This window comes from Solea senegalensis, linkage group LG9, assembly GCF_019176455.1.
Source record: "Solea senegalensis isolate Sse05_10M linkage group LG9, IFAPA_SoseM_1, whole genome shotgun sequence".
In the NCBI taxonomy this organism is placed as follows: Eukaryota; Metazoa; Chordata; class Actinopteri; order Pleuronectiformes; family Soleidae; genus Solea; species Solea senegalensis.
In genome coordinates, this window is record NC_058029.1 from 9,936,993 (window position 1) to 9,961,833 (window position 24,841).

At 44.7% G+C, this 24,841-nt stretch overlaps 1 protein-coding gene across 24 annotated transcripts in view; it reads right to left on the reverse strand.

Annotated features, from left to right (window-relative positions):
• Positions 1–24,841, reverse strand: part of rims2a (regulating synaptic membrane exocytosis 2a) — a 117,885-nt gene that overhangs the window by 54,685 nt on the left and 38,359 nt on the right. For 21 of the 24 annotated variants that reach the window (XM_044034585.1, XM_044034582.1, XM_044034576.1 and 18 more), the window contains one exon: positions 4,323–5,272. In XM_044034585.1, coding sequence (XP_043890520.1) covers positions 4,323–5,272 — 950 coding nt within the window. Of the gene's footprint in view, positions 1–4,322; positions 5,273–24,485; positions 24,761–24,841 lie in introns of those variants that run through there. The other 3 variants (XM_044034587.1, XM_044034589.1, XM_044034588.1) reach the window with 1 other exon arrangement.

Below are 24,841 nucleotides of genomic sequence, written 5' to 3' on the forward strand. Positions count from 1 at the left end.
ATACAGGGCAACCAACCTTCAGGCATTATCTGACCAAGGATTCAATCCCAGGGAAATCAGGCAGGTCTGATGGAAAGACATAAAAATAGACTCTATACGATTCTGAGTGTAAAGGACGTGGTCATGGTAGACTGGAGCACGCACAGGTCAAGCAGAAGGGGAAACAAAAGAATCTGCATCAACGTGGGTCGATGACGGGCAAGACTGGCCTGCACATCTGGAAAAACGCAGGGATCAATACCTTGTTCAAAGTCTGTTTTATTGAGTCACTGGCTGAGACTAAGATGTCTCACCTTTAGCATCAATGCACTTTGGCATCATTTGATTGTCCATCAAAACATGCACTTAATCACTATTTATATCCCTGCTTGCCGAAGCAAAATAACCTCTTAAGACATTTGCACATTTTTAATGTTCTTCACTTTCATAGTTGTTACTAAAAAAAAGTCAGGGCCTGCTCCTTCTCTCTGCTCGGAGTCCATCCATCAGTCTGTGCAATCAGGATGTGCTCACTAAAACTACTTACTGTACACCGTTATGCAGTGTGATGAAACATTATGGATGCTCCCAGATGGGATTTGCCCTCTGCGGACCTCTAACTAACAGCTGACAACAGTCATTACCCTCTTTGCCTCCAAGTTGCCTTCCTGTCAGCTGCAAAAAACACCAGAGCACAGTTCAGAGTGCTACACGCTCTTCACTGACGAAGACACTTACCTAATCTGGCTGCAATAGTTCACACAACTTAGGGCCTACATTGAGACAGTGAGAGGTTTTCATTTACCAGTCTGTTTTGGAGCTGGAGGACCGATGATTTTAAGCCTGTTCAGTTGCTGAAGCCTGGACTAAAAGATTAGCCTTTCATAAAATAATGTTTATTGACTAGTTTTTGAACTAGTAGAGAGGGTGCTTGAAAGCCACCAGTAAATAAATAAATAAATGCATTATAAGTAGCTCTAACAAGCTGAAATAAGATTCTATCTCAGGGCTACATCAATCACAGCTTCACCTCCACCTGTGCCTGCCCTTCTGCCCCTCATACCCCCCCACCTGCAGCAGCACCCTCACTGTTCACTCTCAGTGTCTATCAAAGACGGTTTTTGAGTGGGCGCCAGCATGGAGGCGCGTTTAGCCTCTCCCCTTTATTTCCCCGAAGCTTTATTAACAGTGGCACACCACAATTGGGCACTGATCCCCGGCGAGGCACTGTGTGGTTTTTCAGGGAGCAGGAAACTCATCACGGCTATAAATTGTGAGCATCAGCAGTCTGTGCCCGGCCCTGCCGTTTCGCCCCGGCTCCGAGGCCCCACAAAGTGCTGATTCAGGGCAAAGGCAGAGCACAGGCAGTGGTGGAGTTCACCACCAGCAGGCTCTCCATCACTTTGACAGCTCAATAAAAACCAGTGTAAACTATTAATTGGATCATTAATTATTGATGCTGTTTTTACTACAATTCAAGGGGCAAGAACGGGGGGGGGTTTAAGGGCGAAACAGTGTGTACATTTAAACAGTCATCATGTTAGGAAGGTGAGAAAGTGTCATGCTAAACTTATTCTTGTCAAAATAAAAGGTTAACTAACTTCGATTTATTGCTATACAAATAACAACAGCAGTGTAGGCCGTAGGTTAAATTCATAACGTTGTTTTGTTTTTGTCAAAGACCAAATGCAAACTAAAACTTCAACAGACTTACTGCGGTGCAAAAACTACACGCAAAAGCCATTAATGAGGCCGTAATGCAGGCTGTCACGACACAATGTCCACCTCTCTGCTGTAGTTACTCAGCCAGACTCTCCTTTTCTGTCTGTTCGGCACAATTATGAGACTGCATGTCAGGGGGATCAATAAAGAGGAAAACACAGGGAGAGGCCATCGTGATAAATCAGTCTCTAGTGCTCGCAGGCACGAGCCAGGCCCATTACAGCGGGCACACCCTCTCTCCTCCAGTCTCCTCCTCCCTTTGCTTTCCCCCCTCCTTGCTATCACATCTTCCTCATAGGCCCCCAGCAGGGTGTCGGAGATTCTGAGAGCATTGACATGCCTCCTGCTTAGTCTACCGCGGCACACCCATCTCCTGATTTGACCCAGTCAAGCTGAGTGCACAAACCCCCAGATGCTGACGGGCCACATAAAAGGTGCTTTCTGCTCTCTCTTTCATTATCCTCCACTTTGGCCTCACATGCAATTAAAATTGATGTTCTGTGCTTAGTTGGCCTAGTTTTTTTCTGCCTTTTCTCATTCATGTTCTCTGCAGAAGATTATTAAACAGTGCACGTTTGCATGTTACAGTGCATTAAGACTCCATCGTGTCAGCATATTAGAGTGACAGTGACTCTACTGTATACAATACAATTTTTTTTTAAACAGCTCCAAAATCTAGCTCAGCTGAAATACTAATCTATACAATTTCGGGTGTTGCACTTGATGCACTAATACATATAGGTAGTAATATAATATCTTGTTAGCAGTTTGAGATAGTATATAATATTATTAAGAATTTATACGGTGATATGAACACTCAGACTATTACACGTCGATCTCCATTCTGCTGTCTTAGTGTACTTTGAGTGCACAAAACGACAAGGGTTTTAAGTCGAATTTTCAGAACCTCCCTAGGTGCACCTGATCACAACTGTGTTCATCGTGTCATAAATTAACAAAAATATTTGATAATACATTGAAATCATAGAAATAAATTGGCTTAATCAGCCACACGTGTTCAATAGTGAGATATTCTTGTTCAATAGTTGAAATGCTTGCTTAGTTTTCCCCTTCCCTGACCTGTGGAGGAGGCAGACAGGCAGACAGACAGACACAGAAACAACAGAAGCTCTGATCCTCAGAACGGCCTGCTTTTCTTCCTATTTTTGTTTCATGGCTACCTGGAAACCTGGAAACTCCCACATTAATAATGGAGCACCGATGCAGCTTTTCTTAGCGAGGAGAACAGTTACATAAGAGAGCAGACCCACTGAATCCCTCCACTCCCCACTAGATTAAACATTTTCCTGTGGCAGGTGCTTTGGTGTAGCAAACTGTGCTACTATACTTCTCTCCTATCATCTTGTATTCCTCCATTTGTCAGCTGCTGCTGCTCCTCCTTCCTTTCACTTTGGTGTTTTTTGACGTTCCTTAGGTAAACGTTGCTGCAATTAATGTTCTGACGCCATAATCAATCCACGCAATTATGACGGCTGTCAAGCAGGTGAGCAGTGAAGAAGCTAACCGATCACTTTTGAGTTTGATTATATGCAAAGTGCCATTTAATTCAGTCACTCTGACTGTTTATTTGAACTTTTCCGCTTCTCTTGACCAATCTGATGTCCAATTTTTAGTCAAGAAGCAAGACAGGCAAAGCCAATGCCGAGCATAACACATCTATAGGGCCAGCAGACAGTCAGATGTTCAGAGCTAACTGCAGGAAACATATGCTCAGCCTCTGCACATGTATTACCCTTTTCTAATAGCATCCAATCATTCTACTCAGTAAAATACACTGAATAACTGCTGTTTATGCATTTCATCTTGTTTTACAACACATCCAACACCCCTGACTTCTCCCTGCTACCGTATGTCAGTCAGTTATGTAACACTGCACATTAGAGCCGACTGATCATGTGAAGCAGCGGCGGCAGGACCCACCGCACACTTGAGAGCCTTGAGAGCGGCAGCATAACATTCATTTGAAAACACAAACCACACATTCACACTGGAACATATCTGGCTCATGTGTTGACAAGCCTCCTCCTCAAAGGTGCTGGAGCTGTTAGAGTGAAGTCTCAGATAACAAACACAAAATATAAGGCTCATTATTTTCAGGTTTCTTTTCAAAATCACTGTCAAGAAGCAAAGGTGGCCACACACACAATAGAGACCTGAATTATTTGTCATGAGAAAATAAATGGTGAGGAAAAAAAATCTTAATGATAAAAAAATGATCTTTTTTGTGAATAACTCAATTACTACTATTACTATTACTTTGATTTTAACCAAAAATAATGAGCCCTAAACATAAAAATACACATACAAACGTTCAAACATACAACATTCAAACATACGTAGCACATATACAGACTGTGGACAGGGGGTTCTGTGGGTTATATCTGGGTCAACAGCTGCAGAAATCACATCAAAATTAATATCAACATAAGACAACATGAATAATATAATGATTATTTAATGAACTCTGACTTTCCAAACAATACTTTGTGACTAGAAAGTGTCTTGATATGTGCATGAAAAAGCATCTGAGCTGTTTGTATTCTATACAGTAAATGCTAAAGAAAGCTATGCAAAGACAGAAAAAGGCTGGTGGCTCCTACCTTTCTCACTGACTGACTCACTCTCTATCTCCACATCCTCACAGCTGGTGTACTCCGGCGTGGTGGCCAGCTCCTCCTCTGAGCTGCTCAGTGACACCTGCCGCATCTTCCCTCCCTTTTTGGTTTTGTGGGGTTTGGGGGGTGGCGGGCGCACTGACTCTGACTGGTCCGAGCTGAGAGAGTCATTCCTCAGCATGCTCTCCATCTTCTCCCTCTTGGTTTTGCGGACAGCCGAACTGGGGTCCAAGTGGTGTTGTTGCCTCCGCATAGGATCCCCACCAATGCCCAGGTCGCCTCTCCGCAGGTCCCCCGATCGGTCACCCAGCACTGGGCTGCGGTGCGGAGTTGGGGGACTGCGGTTGGAGGTTCTGTGACCTCCAAGACCAGGGCCCATAGGCCCCGGGGAGGAACGGTCAACAGAGTAGGAGCGCTCTCCCACCATAGGCGGCCGGCGCTCGGTGAGATGCTGTCGTGACAGCCGAATGGGACCAGGGTCACCCTGCTCTGTGTAAGCCAGGGAGACATCACTGTGTCGACGCTCGTGCCTCAGACGTCCCACCTCAGCGTGCATCCTCATCTGCTCTTCATAGGGCTGTGGCTTCACTGGATATCGTGCCAGGTTGGGGTCACTGCGATAGCGTGCCTGGAATTCCTCCTGGCGCTGCTGCTGGAGGTCATACTCACTGGGCGGTCCATCTAGGTCCTGGTCCAGTGGGTATTCCTGCGAGTGCCAGCGCCCAGGGCCCCGTCGGTCCCGATAGCCCATCCGTGCCGCATCCACATCTGGGTACATGTGTGGGCCCCGCGGAGCCCGCCGAGGGTCCCCATCCCCATAGTCGGACGGTGATCTGGGCATGCCGCCGTCCGTCGGGGCATACTGTGAGTGGTCACCCCCCTCCCTTTGGTCGTATTTTTGGTTTGGATCCCTGGATGCAGATGGGCTTCGTTTCCTGTTGATCACAGAAGGGAAACAAAAGAGTGGAATTTAGTGGCTGCTCAGCTTTGAACTGCGTATTCTTTCATTACACCCTCAACAAACATATAAACACAAAGCTTTTGTTTTGGCTCCCAAAGTCCTTTAACTGAAGTAAATTATGTAAGATTTCCTTTATGCTCACATTTGGTCTAAAACGTTGTTAGAATCTGAATAAGTGAGCACTACACCGTTACTACAATAATCCATTTACTGGATGATAATTGCACAGGTGTGCATTGGACAGCTCACAATAAAAGGCCGCTCTGAAATGTGCCGCTCTTTCACACAACACAATGCAACAGGAAATAGGAAATTTTACATCTTTTACTTGGGAACAAAACAAAAGTGTTGCATTTATATTTTAGCTGTGTGTACATATATAAACATGTATCGTGATTTATTCATGACCCTGTATGTGCATGTCCATGTTAACGCTGCTCACTGAGCATCTACTTGTGAGAAATGTGTGGTATCAGTCGGAGAAGAGCTTCACGGTGCTACATCACACATGTGTGTGCTTCTCTGCAGAGGCTGAAGCCTTCACTCTGGAGTCAATATCTTCTCTGTACTTTGCCGTGCACTGCCTGGGATTCAGTCCCTGTCAAAACATAATGCAAGTCTGCTCCATCTCTGTCACACACACACACACACACAAACGGAAAGTGAAAGAGAGAGACAGAAATGAGACTAAGCAGCAGGATGCAGCACCACAGCCTCCTCTCAGTGCAATATCTTCTATCTATGTTATACTCAGAGTCAGAACTATGCAAAAGTCTTAGGCCATCATTAGATTTGTTTGTTTAGCAATGCTAAAATAACCATACTGTATAAATATCTCAATCACTTTACTGGAACACATCTAGAATTTTCACTATTTACTATATTGTGTCATTTTCAAACACTCTCTATCCGTCTAATCTTGAAAGTAATACAAATAGGTTATGAAAAAAAAATTGCTATGATGCGTACTTTGAAGGATGGTTAACGTTAGTAGCCCCCTTTTTTAAAATGAGCTGTCAGTCATCTTCTTAATGTCCAATTGTCAGAAGGGAAACCAGTCAGGAAGTGGATTAAACGCCTGGGGGAGGCTAACTGTGCGTTAATGCATTTATTCTTTTGTTCAGAATCAATTATTCATAAGCCACTTTTCTCCTACATTTCTTCCACTTTTCTGCCAAACTGATAATGACATTTTGGTGAGCAAAAGGGTCTGTGAAGCATTCCTTTAATTTTGTACATGACAACTTTCCATACGTTTCAAATGGCTTCATAAATCACTGCTGCCAGCCTGGCTCAGTGGCCAAGGTACAGTGACTGGTTGATTCCCTCAAACCATTCCTACTTACTGGACTCACAGTCCGAGTTTAATGAATGTACAGATAAAACCACAAAGCCAGAAATCATAACTTAATCCACACGAAGTCCAGACGAAAGATCTGACCGGTGATTTCTCGCATACCGGAGTACAAATACGTTGTAGCACCTCTAGCACATACTAATGAATATTTGTAACTAAGACCATGAAGCCTTGTAAAGGATATGTGATGCAGCCAGTTCATACTGGTGACCTCTCCTTTTGCAGCCTCACAAGCAACAAAAAAAACAAACTCATGAGGGCTGTTGCATTATTTGCAATGTGTTCCTGAGTGGCATTTCATTCACAAAACTAAAGTGGGGGTAAAAATGATATGTTGAGAGTAGGGGACAGATCACCTGGGTGTGAATGAATGAGGAGTAAAGGATGTATGTGCATGTGTATGGGTGCATGCATTCACTCCATCACGTGTGAGTCGAAGTGCCCAGAAGTCCTCATGGAGACCAAAACCTGGTCTGAAAGAGGCAGAACCTCATTTTTGCGGAACTGATAAAGTTAAAAGCTAAGATTTGTATTGTGGTTAGGGTATGGTTAGGTTAAGGAATTAACTGGTCATGGTTAAGGTTGTGAAAATGAATGGAAAATCAATGCAGAGTCCTAAGAAGACTAGCTGTGCAAACCTGTGTGTGTGTGTGTGTGTGTGTGTCTTTACTGGCTGTCTAAGAAATGCATCATGTTGGCTTTCAGTATGTTCTCAGGGCCTCAGGCTAATGTGTCCTCTGGGATGTTGTGTTGAAATCCAAACCTGGAGCGCACACATGCACACACACAACATGCACAGAGCAACTACAACAAACATTAACAAACTAACCTTTGACGAGCTCTAACTCAACTTGACAAAAGTATCACATTTCCCTGCCTGTGTTTAGACTTGTATGTCTTTCCTGTCCAAACAGAGAAACGTCTGCAGCAGCTCGTGAGCACACTGCACTCCACTGTCATCTGCATCACGATGCTAACACTGTCAGCGCTAAAACCAGCCCTCAGTAAGTACAACAGAGCAGTGGCGCAGCAATAAATTTCGTACTGTGCGTTATTTCTCTCCATTCCTCCAGCTGCAACTGTTGCTGTAAAAGCCTCTCTGCAGAAACCTCTGAGCACCCCACAGCACTGCCATGACATCCTCTGCTGATCGTTGCTTTCCTTCTTCTGTGACACACAAAAAATAAGAGAAAAGGAAGTGGATAGTTGCGACACTGAGTGTGGATGAGAGCAAAGAAATGAGGGCAGAAGCAGCCAGGTGACTGTGTCTCATACCTCGACACATTCAGTCATTGTGTACCGCTTTAACCTCTACATGAGGGTCCAGGGCCGCTGGAGCCAACCTCATCTGACATACGACAAAAGGTACGTTCTGAACATGTCGCCAGTCGATCGCAGGGCCCACACATAGTGACAAACAACCATCCACTCTCACATCCACACCTGCGGTCACTTTAGAGCGTCAACCCCTGCATGTTATTTGGACTGTGGGAGGAGACCAGAGTACCAAAGGGGAGAACATGCAAGCTCCATACAGAAAGGTCTGCATTTAAGCTAACCCTAATCCACCGTTTGTCCCCTGCTGCAGTCACTGAGTCACAAATGTCTTTCTTTTTTCGTCAAACTTCCTTATATAGTAAGATGTGTGTGTGTGTGTGATGTAACTATAGATGTGGCACTGAGCCACAGCAGTGATTCAGGCCAACAATGGAGAGACACAAGCGCATGGTAGGGCTGTGGAGTAAAACACACTATGCTGTTCATTCCTGCTGTGGGAATAACAGCAGCCCCTCATCACTGCTGTTGTCCTGTCCTGAGCTAACTATAGTAATATTCTGCTGTGGCAGTGTATGAACTGTAAGACCTCACTGAGTTGCAGACAAGGACACTGATGACCGATTCCGGAACAGTGACATTGCTCTATTTTGTTTGACTGGCAGCGGGGCATTTACAATCATCAATCACTTTATTAGGGTACTTAATAAAGTGGCAGAAGTGGCATCCAGTGTGGTCTACTGTAGCTGTTGCCCATTTGGTTCGAGGTGCTGTAGGTTCAGAGATGGTCTTTGTTGTATGGTTCTTTGAGTTACTGTTGGTAGGATACACAAAGTGACTTTGAACATGGATTATTTTTGGTCTAATTGCAGTAAACGATCCTCTTTTAACATCCAGCAAATAAATGCACATCGTATCTATGTGATGCAGAGGGGTGCGCACCCAAACTCACTGTAAACCACAAAATATTCATGACCCAGCTTCTGTTTCTGCTGCCAGCACAGCCTAATACACTTCCAGTGCTTTTTTTTTTTTTTTAAAGTACACTGTCCCAATCAGGAAAAGCCTAATGTATCAACTCTATAGCTCCCAAAAATCATGGGATTACAGTGTAACTTTGTCCCACTCTGCCTCTTCAGGTGAATTCCTGGTCTGAAACATCAGAAGCCTTATTACCTGGCTGCAAGTGGACTAAATTTCGAACTGTCTCATTCCCACAACAGCTCTCTTTCTCTCTACCTCTGTGTGTATTTTTTTTTTTTTGTTATGTATCCAAACTTTTATGGTTTTTGTTCTCCTCTTCACGTCCTGATAGCATCAAGTTCGTTTCTCCCCCCCTTCCCTTGTATCCCTCTAAGTGAGTGTGTGTGTTTGTGAGACACTCCCTACACTCAGCATTGTGATGAAAGGCCTGAGATCAAGCAGGATTCAGGAAGTCCCAGTGGTCACAAATCACCAGCATTTGATGTGGGTTTATGATAAAAAAAAAAGAAGAGGCCTATCACACATCCATTTACTGTACAGTGGGAAAGGGGATAGTCTCTTTTCAGTGTAGAGCAAATCGACTATGCGAGGGTGTCTCATTCCCTTTCTCTCTCACGCAAACTATCACTGATCTTTTATGTCATTCTGCTGATGTAATCACGTTATAATAGCTGTGTATTTTTGGAAACGGATCATAGTCAAACGTCATTATTGTGAAAGGTAAAGTTTTGATAGTGACTATGTAGTGAATTTTGTCTGCTGCTCTTCTCTCTTGCTGTGCAATGGCATCCGAATGAGATGACATTAAAAAAGAGAAAATCAAACAAGCAGCCTCTTCAGGATTTCCACACTTAGTGATTTAGACATGTGCACTTTTGTCTGCGCACTCACAGCCACCCAAGAGGTTACGCTGATATTCCATTTAAAACCAAAGACACCACAAGCACAAAGATCAATAACTGAAAGTCAATGAGGAAGCTTTCCGTAAGTGATGAACCCTTCACAGATGTTGCTGGCTTCATGCACTTAGCTGCATGTGCAGACACCTTGATGCATGTACACGCTTACCTGCAGCCTCTCCCCTCAACACCTTTCTCCACCATTCATAACTATAAATATTAGCCGGAGGTTTAACCTCTTTGTAAAAACGACTGAATAACACCATGATGAAACTGCTTTTTTTGTCCTAATGATACTGTGATAGGTATCTGTCATTTTCATCACAGGAAGCACACAGGATACACATTCAAGATGTTCACATGTCCATGAAACAAATACAATTTGAATGCACTGTACTGTCATTGGTTCAAACCTCTGCCTTGCTGCTCCACGCAAACACATGTCCCTCTGCAAACAAACTGTTCAAAAAAACGCAGTCCAATCCATAAGAAGCAGCAGCGCTGATTCACAGGCAATAACCCAGTCCTGTTTTTGCTTTTCCAATCCTCTTAAAGCGCAAAAAAAAGTGGTGCTTGTTTTATTTCAAGAGGTCTAGAGATGATCTGCACACAGTGGCAGCAAATGTAAATTTGCAGCAGTGCTCGTCCGACCGAGTGGGTGTCACCGACGCTGTCTGAGCTGCCTCCTCAGCTGCTGAAGACACACATTAAACAAGAAAGCCAAAAGCAATCAAGGTGAAAATGCAACGCTGCCCCCTCGGGGATTGTGCCACCTCCACTTTGTGGATAATGGAGAGAAGTCAAATTAGAACAAATGAGTGGTGCTGTGTTGCAGAGCTCTCCTCTTAGAGGGATTCTGGACCACTAATGACAACAATACATCCTGGACTGGTCTCTATTGAAATAAAATAACCAGAGCAGACGCATGAGCAGAAGGAAAACAAGCTGAATCTGCACCTATTCACGTGTCTCAACAAAAAAGCAATCGGAGACGATGAGTCGGCAAGAGGAAAAAAAACAATGCACCATCGGAAACAAGTCTCTCCCTCCCATCAAAGACTGACTCGGTTGGGACGACCTTCGGAGTAAAAGAAAGGCATCAAAATGTCCTCTTCGGCTTGACAATTCAGCTGCTTCTCCTTGTAGCTGAATGATACTGTAGCTTTAGCATGACCTGCCCTGTTTTTGTCTTTGTGCCGCACCACACCGATGAACGGCACACTTCATGACTCAGCTGCAAAGGCTCCCGAGGGTCTGAAATCAGACTTTCGGATTAAACATCGCCATCATCATCATCATCATCATCATCATCATCATCATGTGATTGCCACAACTGGTTGGATGCCGAGCAGTGACCCCATCTAACCAGACAGCACTTCAGTCCTCTGCCTAGGACAGGATTAAATTCCTTGTTTGATTACTAGGTCACATGTATCACCAATCACAAGCAAGAGGTTTCATCTAATCTCATTCAGCCTAAAGTCTTATGATCCTTAAACTGAACAAATTACATGGTTTCATGTTTTTTTTTTCCTATTATTCACAGTGTGGATTTTCAAGCATCTAATCAAATACAGGAGGAGGGAGAACGTGATACATAATGTGAAGTGGGATAGAGAGAGAGAGAGAGAGAGAGAGAGAGCTAAATTCTGTGCATTAACAAACAGATCAAAGACTTTTTTCCAGGTTCTGCCTCATGTCATCGCTGGTTTTCAATGACCTGATTACTTGTTGAGAATGGGTGGGAGTCAGTGGGTGCTGTCAAAGTCTTTCCTGCCTCTATCTACTCTCTCCTTAATCTCAATACTTTTGCCATCAGCCACCATCGTTCGTCATTCACGTTCCCTCCTCCTTCCTCTCCTCAGCTCAGCCCTCACTTGAGGTGGAACCTCAGTTGGACTACAGATACAATGCTATTTGTGGCCTGTGATGGCAAGGGTGACAGCTGACTCGTGGCAGTGTGGAGACCGTGAGGGTAGGTGGTAGATGGGCTGTTCACACAGCTATTCCCAGGACAAATGCTAAAGAGAGGGCAAATGGGATGTTTTATCATCACACAGTCGGGGGGATGAGGCCGGGCTGCAGGGCTCCAAGTAGCTTTGATTGACTTTATTAGACCATCAATGATGACATGGCAAAATACTGAAAGACACTGGTGACGTTCGATGTGTCACACATTAGATAAAAGAACCCCTTGATGCTCATTTCCTATTAAACAAAGAACAATATTCCTCAGAGTGCATTGAGTAACAGTCTCCCAGACTGTCCTTGTGCAGGCCAACCATCAAAGACTGGAGAGGTTCACTCTCTGCTACAAGCCTGAGACGTAACCTTCAGATCCGGTGATGAGGCCGCCCTCAGGACAGCGAGGAACAAATTGTCCTGGGGCAGGACAAATCAGCAACATCCGCAAAAGAAAAACAGTCACTTCTCCGACAACATAAACCTTTGTGGTATGGAATCTAGACCATCATGGGCACTACACTCCCTCAGTAGGTCTGTGAGTATGCCTCCCCCAAATGTTTTAAGGCCTTAAAAACCACCTTTGCCTATCTATGTTTTACCTAAACCAGCTTGAGGAGAGTCTTTTCCCAGATCAATATGTGCAAGGCAGCAGGACCAGATAAAATACCTAGGTGGGTGCACAGGGGCTGAGTGGAGCAAATGAAAAATGTTCCAACTGACCTCACACCTCTTCACACCAGGCTATTGTGCTTGAAACCACTTTGTCATAAAAGTGACACAATATAAGATTTTAACCTTCAAATAATGTCTCCAAGATTATTTTGATGGCACACCAACTTACAACAGGGTTAATGGCCACTCCTGTCAAAGCCTTGGCAGGTCTGCATTTCCACATTACTGCGATACATTACATGTTTTTTCTCTTTGAGCACAAAACGATTGCACTTAAATCAAAAAATTGCTTTTGTTTTCTTGATCCGTGTGCACTTCATGCACCTCCGCGCGCTGTGAAAACATTGGTGGGAAGTGAGAGGACACAGAAGGTGTACAGCCTCACATCTATCAGCTCGGCCGACAGTGTCTGCACAACTGTGAGCACATTCACTAATTGGCTCCATGGAACAGAGGCTCCAACCTCCTGTCTGTAAGCAGACCAACTGGTGCCTTCTGTGCTCATGCTATGTTTATACTCTGCATGGATAATATATCTTCAGCCCCTGCACTGCCTGTTTGGTCTCCTTTTTAAGAAGTGCCACCACTAGTGCACTATGTAGGCCAAGCCCCAACAGAATATGACATTAAGATTAGCTAAAAGTAAGGGTTTCTACACTGCTGTGCTCTTCACTTGTGTGTGTGTGTGTCGTGATGACCACTAGAGCAGGAATCAGAATCTAAGTCTGAATCTAACCACAGATAACACACTTTTATGGCATGTGCCTTTGTATCTCAGCTAGAGGAAGTCAAAGGTGTCAGATAATGAAATTGATAAATCAAGTTTAGCTGGTATTGTCTGTGCTGGCTCAGGGACACTGGAATGTACCAACATCTTTATTAATGTGTTTTTTCTTACAGTGTCGAGTGCTAACATTTTTGTTAACCCTTTCACAATCTATCTACCCAGTATGTCTTCACAACCAGGTTCACAATGGGTGGCACGTTGCTAATGAACACTGCTATTCCGGCCTGTTTTTCATGTTATTGTTAGTCAATCTTAAGTTTTGGGAAACATTTAACAGACTGTTTACACGAGTACCAACTGTCATTCCACTTCATCTTCTCTCACGTGTGTGTGTCTACTGTGTATTTGTCACCTGTTCTGGCATAAACACTGACCTTATCAGGACCAGTAGTCCTCATGGAGACCAAAACCTGTTTTGAATGAAGCAGAGCCTCATTTCTGAGGAACTGGCCAAGTTTAAGGCTAAGATTTAAAGGTTAAGGCTGGACTAGCAAAGGTTTGGAGTGATGCCTTGTAAGTCAATGTAAGTCAACGCAGTGCCCTAAGAAGAATAGCTGCACAAACTGTGGGTATGGTTGGGTGTGTGTGTGTGTGAGCGTGTGTGTGCTCTTGCAGAAAGGAAAATGAGAAGAGAAAGGCGCTACAAACACACACTGAGCTGAATTAAAACAAATGTTTCTCATAATACAAGCACTGGAAATGTCAACCATACAAACAGGCAAAACTGGGTATTTCCTCCTGTTCTAGAAGACAGGATTATCCTAATTATGAATACTTGAAGAGCAACTAAACATCTGGCTGAGGAGCGGAGTCTCGCTGCTGTACTTCGCTGCCCTCTCTGCTGTCCTTCCTTGTTGGAAATGTTTGTTTTACATTCGCCACCTCTGGTCAGTGTGTGTGTGTGTGTGTGTGTGTGTGTGTGTGTTGCTGCTTGAGTGACCACACCCAACAGTGATGTCACACACCCTGCCTGAAGAACACGGAGACTCTTCCCATCAGCTGCTGCAGTGTAGCATGTGGATTTCTCAGTGCTTTTCACTGTCATTGTTCATTTTCACACTGAGATTTGTAAAGCTATTCATAACCTGGGAAATTCTATTGTAATCACACAATGGCTGCATTTCGGCACTGAAAAAAGACTCTCATAAACCATTGTCTTCCCATCATGTTCCCTCTCTGACACAGAGGTAATTGCACTCTCTCTCTCTGTGTCTTGCTCTTGCTCGCTCTCTCTCTCTTTCTCTCTCTCTCTCTCTCTCTCTCTCCACATATGCATTTCTTTCCAGTTCTGCAAAGTGTGCATTTTTCATTCCAGTGAGCAAGCTGCATTTGAAATCAAAGGCAGTGACGCTGCGTGGCTGTCTGGCTATGCAGAAAGTGAAGAGGTAATGGAAAAAAAAAAAAAAAAGCTGAGGGGTGAGTCAGAGGATGCTTTAATAATCGTCACTGCCCAAAATAACATCACTGGGACTGGACGGACCACGATGGAAAGTGATTCTGGACTCCCCCCCCCCAAAACACACACTCTATGCCTTTCTTTCTCTCTCAACTCTCCTGAGTCTATTATTGTCAACAGACAGGACTGCAGCAGCCAAATCCTCTCTGACATGACTAAGAAAGGGTGAAGGAGTGTGATGCCAACATTGAGAGGGAGGGGCATATGGTCAGACAGGTGAGAAATGTTACTGTCCATTTATTGCTTACAAATGGTGATGGAATTCAAGCTAAGTAGGTCTTCATGTTGGGTTCAAGGTTGGGTGCATATTGTTCCATACATCACCGCGTCATGCTTGTGCTGTAGCGCAGCACAGTGGGGTTGAGAATGTGACCCCGTTGTCTCATATGACCAATGCCAATCTGTATATTCCTTCACAAAACCTCTGGTCTCACTTGACATTCTTCAATTTCACATTCCGCTCATGCCCACGACATAAGTGATGCTCTTAAACAGTTTAACTACTGTCACACTTAAATACTCTTTAATATCCATTTCCTACACCAGACACAGGTGGTGAGCTATACACCAGAATTACCACAAAATAATTCATAATTATTGATATTATCAGTTAATGCTGTGTTTGATTTGAATGTGTTTGAACGGATTTGGACACATTATATTCCAGGTGGAGCATTCAATATCTGGACCACAGAATGCTAAGAAAACGCTACATGTAACGTGTAAGTTGTCCCGAGTTAAACCTCTTATATGCACGTTTTTTAGTGCTGATTGGATTGCGACTGTTGCCGGTTTAGTGTTCATACACTGTGGAAACACTTCATTTGAAGTGTGGCAATTATGCAACGTAAAGAGAAGAGAAAGACACACACACGAGGCTGCTGACTTCATAGTAACACTTCCATTTGTTCCAAAGGGAAACAATTGCATGTTGCTGTTGAAAAGCCAGCGTGGTTCATGTTTGCCATCCCAGCAGCTATGTGACACATCATTTATAAATGAATGGATTAAACCCTCCCATTTTCTGGTCTATAGGGACAGGCTGAAAAAAAATGAATATATATAACAAAGGAAAACAAATAAAACCATGTGTGATCAAGACCCACAAACTGCTCGTCTGCATGAATGTTGCCTGTCACGTACTGCACATAGTAGGTGCCTAAGTAGGAAGCACAGAGACTGCAAAGGAAAGGAAGCATAAACCCTCTCCAGTTACATCCATAAGGAAGCAAAGCCACTGCAGCTAAGTTAACCCAATGCATCTCTGTGGCTGAGGGGTAATCAAATCAGCGTGTACTGGATGCTACTTACAGTATTGCTCGGCGATCACAAACTCCGATTTGCACAGACTGCAAAGAATCCGAGTTAAAAAAAGTCCGACTGCAGGCAGAAAAAAAAATGAGTGCTGAAAAATCACAATTTGGAAAGATTTGAATTCTAACAAACTTGCTCCCTTCACTCCATCTTCTCTATTTCAGTTCTCAAGTCTATGTTGAGTTGAACTCTCAGCTCATAAATGGTTTGCCTGCGGACAGAGAAGATGGTGCCTCCTGACCTCTCATCTGTATCACTTTCCTCATCTAAGACATACACTCAGAAGGATCAGAATCATCATTGTGGATAAAGACAATATTGGTTTGTTCAAGAAAGCCAACATAGACATAAAGGTTTAGGACATGGCGTCAAGATGGAAGTTAGCACCTTAGAAGACCGTTCCTCTGTCATCCTCAAAAAGATGCCTGTCAAATAAAAGATGCAGTCATCGCAGCACTAAGGTAGTTTTCCCCCATATTTAAAAAAAAAAAAAAAAAGCTAACTCTCTCATAAAGTTTCATCTCCCTCTGCGGCTGATGAAAACGCCCCTTGCCGTGTCTCGATGTGTTCGGCAGAAAGACCTTTTCTCCTGCACTCAATGGCATCGACAAGCCAACGTCTCAATCGATTAACCCTCGGTCAGACCTTTGCAGGGTGAGTCCCAGACCAAAGGGCTGCGTGGGTTAATTGTAATTGTATAGGACAGCGTCTGTAACACGTGCCCTCGGCCAGGGAGCTGGACTGGCCAGAGGGGTCCTGGTCTGGGAAAACATTTCATCTACCAGTTCGGCCAAATCAACGCAGAATTGTTTTCCCATCTGTTTGTCACCTGATACACACTTAGTGTCAGCGTGTTCCCTGAGACAGATTATTGTCGGTCACGCTGCTGATCTGTATTAAGTCTTATTTTTCATACAGTCAGGTAGAGCTGGACAATATGGCGAGAAGATAATTCATTACTTAATTAAGACAGACCTAACCCTAACCCCTTCTTATTGTATTGTGTCTCAAAGTGTGATATAAACACACCAATATACAGTATTAAAACTTAATAATAAGGTGGTGGCCCTCGTCCTTACTTTAAGTTTAGTTTACTATTGCACCAACCCTCCCTTAAAAAAATGGTCCTCAAACTGTGCTATTTGTAAAAATGAAAGCTTAAGTGTGGAGAACGCTACACATTTCAAAAATGCCAGGAGAGGACGGTGAACGGCATTCTTACAAGATCAAAAGAGACATATGAATAAAATGGAAGGAAGTCTGGCTGGCGAAAGGAGAAAAATCTTCAAAGTCAGCTTCTTTCCTCTTTCTAGCCTCCCCTGGAGATCAGATCAACTACTATCCTAAAACCTAATGAACTAGTAAACACAGGGAATTAAATGAATATTACATGGGGTTTCATTAATGCCAGCCAGCAGACTCGGAAAATAATGAAGGCGAGCGGCAGAAGCGAGAGGAGACAGTTAGTGGAGCTGCTTCTCCTCTGTTTACTCAGCATCTGCCTGCCAGTGTAGGAGGCTTTTGATCACTCCTCGGCTGGGTTCTCCTCTTTGCTGCGTGGCAGGAGAAGCCCGGGGAGGCCGCCGAGCACCGCCTGGGCCGGCTCATTTGCAACACAAATGAACTGAGCTAATTGTACACGTGTGGGGAGACAGTGGAGCCGCGCGCGTGCACACACACTCGCACAGTGCAATGTTTGCAAAATATGGAAATAATTAATCTCATTGAGCTTGTGAAATACCATCAGTGTTGTAAAAGCGGATTTGAGCACTGGCTGGGGATGAGAAGGATGATGATAGCAGTGGGCTGGATAGACGCAGATGTTTAGATTAGGCTTTTTCATTATTGCTTTATCACACACAGTCGCTTCTTCAAGTATAGACTGATAATTGAATAAATTGGAGCATGAAACAGATTTGGATTTGGAGCACAGCAAAAGGATTATGTGTGTGTGAAGCAGTCTTCTCCCCATTCATGATGTGTGCAGATATTATGTTATCAGGTCAATTATGCATTGGATATGTGATGTGGAAATAGTAATAGTGATAAGAGAGACTTCCATATACACGGTCAGTACTGTAAATGGCTCACTGACATGATACTGCCGTTTGAAATGTTTGTTCAGTCGTGTCACATTTACTCCACTGCACTAGATAAAAGGGGATTTCATCCAAGAGAGCCCACCTCTTGACCTTCCAAAGGTCCGACGTTGTAAGCCTCTTCAATCAATAAATCAAATGTAAAACAAGAATGATGATGCTGTGAAGCACCTTTAGGAGTATACAGCCTCACTTTCAATTAACAACTCCACTGAGCATCAAGGCCAAAGGAGGATTTGTGAGAATGAGGCAAGCGCACTATATACACTCCACCTGAGATCTTGCACTGATGGTACGTTCCACGGCAGCAAAAGCCGTCATATTTAAACCCTCTTTACAAAATGTCAAATGGTTACTGACATTGACAAATAGCATCACACGTCAAGACATATGGTTGAAAGCAAAACGTGGTCCGCGCACCGCATGCACTTTCTCGTCTCTGTTGGCTTTTTAAAAACAAGATGACATCAGACATCTGTTTGGGAGCGGGGATGAAAATGCTTTGCAAGAGAGAAGGGGAGAGAAAAACACCTCCCAGCAACTGGGCTTGAACCACATGAACACACAAGCACAGCCGCACGCACGCACGCACGCACGCACGCACACACAAGAAACGGACACACTCGCATGCAGAGTTAAAAGCTGAGTCTCAAATTTATGCCACTCAGCAGCCATCTCTGAGTCCATCAGAGAGGTAGGGGTGGAAGAAGTTAAAGGCCTAAGGGCAGAGTCGGAAGTGGCCTCTCATGCCAACGTGAAATGCAGTATTTGTTGGGAAGAAACTGCGCCTACTGGAACTCAACCTATTTAAGGTTGAAGGTCACACACAGAAATACATGCACACACGTGCCGAGTCGGCCTTTGAGGGAATCAGTCTCGCTCCACGAGCATGAAAAGAGCCCAGATGTCAGCGTTTCTGCTCAAGCTGAGGCTTTCGTTTGTTGCTCTGTGGCTCTCTCTCTCTCTCCCTCTCTCTCTCTGCACCCGTTTCACTGCTGAGAGAGGGCCAGCCGCTACAACCTATACGTAATGCACTGTACATCGGGTGATGCCACATGTAATTCTGGCTGTGGGACTGTACCATGTAACCTGTAACCAAGTAGTGCTGGCAAAGGCAATTTCACCTCCTTACTCTATGGGCAGCAAGATTAGTAGTAGTGGTTGCAGGCCTGTGGCCAGGGACACAGCCTGATCCTTATCCATAGACACAGCAGAAGACACTGCTAGATACTAGCTCTCTTTCTCTCGGTCTTCCTCTCTTTCTCTCTCTCATCCCTGTGCTGTGTGTGTGTCTCACTCTCTGTCTGATGCAGAGATATGATTTGGTGAGAGCAGAGAGGAGTCTGCCATATCGATTCAGCTTCTACTGCTGTCTCCCTTGCACTATTCATCCTAGTTTCCTCTGTGCCGCTATCATTCCACCTCTCTCCACCTTATCTCTCTCTCTCTCTCTCCCTCCCTCTCTCTCTCTCTGTCTTTCCACTTCTTTTCTTTCTCTCTCCAGTGTGCAATCATAATAACCCCTCTCTTTGACGCCCAGGCAATAAACCAGGGTCTCCCTTCCTCCTGCACATACATCTCCCTTGGTGAGGACAAAACCAATAAAGGGCCAGCTTAATTACAGCTGCTGACTGCTGGCAACACCCGGGTACAACACCATAGGCCTGAGGATGGGCTGAGCGTGGGTGAAGTGTGACGGGATGCTGAAGCAATAGGAAAAAAACAACAACAAAACTGTTGAGGATACACTGAATCCTGTGTTTGACACCTACCTCTAGACCCTCAAGAAGGTACTTTATAGTTCTAAAGGAGCTGAAAAAGAGGTTATTGTAGCCTTGAGTCTGGCTGGAAAAATGTGGGCAGGGGAGCCCCCCTCAGCTTGCTGAAGAGGGCAGCCCTTCAGCAAGGCTTCAGCACAAAGTACACTTAATAAAGATGGGTAAAAAGGGGGCAGAGGTAAATGTTATGTTAACTACAGTGTGGTCAATGATATATCAAGGTGGACACCCCACCCAAATGAACACAAGTGTCAGGGATTGTGAAGAGCCAAGGGAGGAACTGCTGTGAATCAATGTCCTTGTCTCCTCTTTCTAGGTCTGCAGTCTGTCTTATCCTCTCCTCCCTTATTCCTCCTACTCCGTTCCACACATTTCCCTCCTATTTTCCCCCAATTCTGTCACATCAACATGGATCTAGGGCTCCAGTTGCAGGTTGCGCCGAGTTGCAGGCCCTACATCTGCCTCCTCAACAGCCTTGTCACCATGGTGACTAATGTCTGGGTGTTCCTGCATTTGCTCCTGGTGCTTCCTATCCTATATGCTTTCTTTACTTGATTTGTCTCTACACTGAGGTCCTTCCCACTTCATTAACACTAAAGACATTGCAAAAGTCTAAAGAAATCTATATAGACAGTGTGCATCCTGTACTTCAGATCTAAGAGAATCGGGTCAAACTAAGTGCAATTTTATTCAATTTCACGGTCTAATGTAAAGGAACACACTAAACCTTGAAGGTTAAAAACGCGTTAATCTATGCCTCTCTCTGTTATTCACACACCTCAACCAAAACAAGAGAAGCCTCAGTGGCTCAACTTATTTATACGGAGACAAAGACACATAAATGTCAATCAGCTGTAGCCATGAGTGTAGTTAGTACTACCTTCAACGGCGTATTACCAGTTAACTGCCTTTCAACATCACAGTACCTTGGTTCACTGAGTTGCATGTCTGTTATGTAATACTGACTTTGTGAGGGGAATAATTAAATGACACCACTTACTGACAAACATTGCTTACGTAGATCAATCTAGGTCTGTTCTGGTCAAGGTTAATCACAACAAATAAGCTGCTACAGATAAGCAACTGAAAGCCAACCCTGCGCTGGGCTGCCTAAAGAATTAAATGCAGGTTCCATTGATGCTGTGTTTCCAAATGGTTGGGCGTGCGTATAGGCCACGTGGCTGTACCTGTGTCAGCCATGCAAATAGTGTGACGTCATGCCAGTGTGACACAATGTAGCCCACCCATACATTCAAGAGGAAAAACACAGAACAGAAAGTCACCTGGAAGCAATGACTCTTACTATGTCATCCCCTGTCTCTTTCATTGTAGCTTGGCCAGCATCGGGATTAACAGACAGGAAAGCTACATCATCATTTCTATTGATCAAACATCACACCTTATCACTATGGCAACCTCATTGTTGGAAGGGGACAAGTGAAGAGATGGTAAATGGTGTGGGAGGGGAAGAGAACCAGGGGGCGTTTCACTTCACAGGACCCTTCAGTGTAGAAGCGAATCAGTTTTTCCTCCATTCTGTCCGAAATGAACTGCACAAATAATCTGTAAAAGGCAGACGTGCACAGCTGCAGATGTGCTGTCACTGCAGGAGGACAACATATATATACTGTATGAGACCATGGGATGAAGTAAACAGCGGAGTATGAAGATGACTCACTCGCACCCAAGAATGCTCTGCCTGTTTGGAATCATCAAACGGCAGAAATGTGGATTTTTTTAATGTGCTGGGATTGAAACACGTCGCTGTTTTCAATATGTTGTTGCGTCTACATGCAGGACATCGAATGCAGCCATCCGTGCCCCACTTACATATACTGTATTCTGTGCTTTACAAGGAATAAGACTACACAACACCACAAACTCCATAACATCCACTCCATTGCTTCATAATACAGCTGTCTGACAACAGACACACTTTGGTCTCGGAAAAACAGGGAGGCAAGTTCTGCAGCCGGGGTGTGATAGGTGGAGTGTGTGCGTGTGTGTGTGTTGAGGAGGGTTGCAGTTTAAATGTAGTGACCACTCAATTCTAAACCATTCAGGCCTTCTAAGAACAGATCCCCACACCCCATTAGGACCTCTGCTGACGCACACATACATAATACATGGAAGATGAATCTAAAAGCATACAGCCCATTAGTAGGCCTGTCCTGGGCCAGAGAGAAACAGGGAGAGACAGATAGAGAGAGAGGGAGAGGGAGATGAAGATGGAGAGAGTGAGAGAGAGAGAGAGACACAAACAGCCCCGATCAAATGGCGAGTCAAGCTGGCTAGCCACTGATAACTGCAGCTGCGCTCCTGTTAGCTACGTGATGCTACTTACAGGCGCAGAAACTAGAGGCTGATGCTGACTGCGAGATCCGAAAACGGTACTAAAAACCTAACCCAGTCATTAAGCGACCATTCACAAATTGTGTTATGTCCCGAAACCAAGGATTTTACTTGGAGTGAAAAAATGGCCAGTGGTGAAAAATAAGGTCAGTTTAATCAGTCAGATGTGGTGATTGCTGGATCACAGTCTCCAGGCGCAGAGCAGTGGCTGAGTGTTCTGACCATGTAATGTGAGGTGGCAGAGAGCCCAGCAATGCTGTAAATTATTTCTGACGGCAGGGTAAGGGACAAGAGGGAAAGACTCGCAGTCCCCAAGAGACGGACAGTGCATGGTGTGGAGATAAAGAGCCCGCATGCAGCTTTAACGGGAAAGGAAAGCGGTTGTTGTCGTGTGCCTGTTTGCGAGTTTGAAGCGCCTCTGCAGTCCACATGATGTGTCGAACAGCCGTGCTGTTACAGTTTGGCCTCTCTGTGGGTAAACAAAGGATTTAGCAGAACAATCATAATGTGCATCTCAGTGAGAACCAACGTCTCCCTATAGACACCAGCGCTTTTTCCAGCATAGTAGCTAAGGCGGTCTTCATGAATTAGTTAAAAAAAAAAGTATATTCCTCTGCATCAGAATGCCTCGGCTGCATTTCTTTTGGACTGCTACTTATACTTTATGGACTTTCCCTCTCACGACTGAAAGGACAGTCCATTAGTGTTACTTTTGATTAGACCAGAGCTCTTATGTGTGATGACATTTTGAGGCCCAATGCAGCACTTTCCCTACTTTGTTTTTCATTCACTAATTATTGCTCTAGAAATTTCACTTCATTTGAAACATGTGTGAAATCTATGAAATGTGGGCTGAGTAGTGCACATGTCTGTTCTGATACATTTTATACTGTACTTTATTTGCCCCTAGAAACACACGGATGTGTGTCTGAGTGTGTAGACAGCCTGGCTGTGGGTATACTGGCATTTATGTGTGTGTGTGTGTGTGTGTGTGTGTATATTGCAAGTGGGTAATTTCCACGTATTTCCAGCACCCGCCCTCTTTTACACACTCAGCCCAATGCAAGTGGTTCGATATCGGCCAGAATCACTGGAACAGATATCGGAAAGACTGAAATCCATTATGATACATGAACCCTTTAAATTATGTAAATGCTTCACTAAGCATGGGCGATGTGCAGTTAAGTGAAATGCCTGCCACTACCCCTATGTGGCAAGGATGGGAGTGAGGCCTTCTGCACAGTTGGAGCATTATGTTTTTGAGTGGTTGGTTATTATTTGGCAGTAAATGGATGCTATGTCTTCATCCATCCATCTTCTACCACTTTATCCTCCACATGAGGGTCACAGGGGGCGCTGTGCCAATCTCAGCCAACATAGGACGAAAGGTGAGGTACGCAGATCGCCAGTCCATCACAGGGACACATTGCATGTTTTTGATGTAATGTCTTATTAATAGTTGTTTAAAAGAGGTATTGTATTGTGTTATGGGTAGGAATAGAAGGTTCCAATAGGTATCAGACATAAAATAAGAAATGGTATGAGCCAACGTAAATTAGGTCACCAGCTTGAAAACAAACAACTTCAACCAATTCCTTCAGCCTAAAGTGTCTGACTGATCAAACATTGACCACAGTCTAGTATTGGCTGTGACAAGGAGGATGGAAAATTCGGCTTAAAGGGCCCCATAAAGGCCTGATCCGGCACTGCTTCACACATTAACCCTGTTCTCCTCTCAGCCTCAGCAGCAGCAGCAGTGGCAGAGGCAGGATACAGCACACATGCTGCAGCAGCGGTGCGCGCACGCGCGTATTTGCGCACACATACACGCCACACGGCTTCACAGCACAGTCACACCTCGGCGTGGTCACACTCCACCTAAACTGTTCATATACCCCCCACCCCTCATACACCCCCACCCTCGCCTCGCCACCACCCCCCACTCCCTGCCTCCCTCGCAGACATTCACACGCAGGACGCAGCAAACCGCGGCAGCATCAGCAGCAGCAGCAGCATCAGCACCACTGACACGGCCCCATCATCATCCAGCCAGGAAATATCTGCAGCAGCAGTAATAGTCTGTACTGTAGGTTGTTTTTATGCAGGCTGCTGCCGATCGATAAAAGCAACATCCCCTCCATCCACACACACACACACGCACACACACAGCCTACCAATACTCGTTAGACATACTAAACGGGGAAGCCCTTCCTCATAAATCAAGGCGTTTCTTTTGAGGAATCACTCACCCGATGTTGCTCAACGCCTGCTCGAACAGCTCCGTCTGCAAGATGTTCTGAGGCGCCGAGAAAGCCCCGTTGAAATGTGATAAAACCGAGCTACAGAATTGACGCAATGTCTCAAACTGCATTTTCCACCTCCGTTTGCTTTTATCCTCTGTAAATGATCACCCTTCCTCCTTTTTCACCAACAATACATCCCGAAGCCTGCATGCGCTCTCCCCGGACGCCCCCCTCCACACATACAGGCTGCACCTCCTTAGTATTTTTGTTGGTGTTTTTTTTTTATCATAAACTCCCTGGGCGCATTTAGACGCAGAAAAGGCGCCGATCAAGTTCCATGTTTCTCCTGGCGCTCCTGGGGA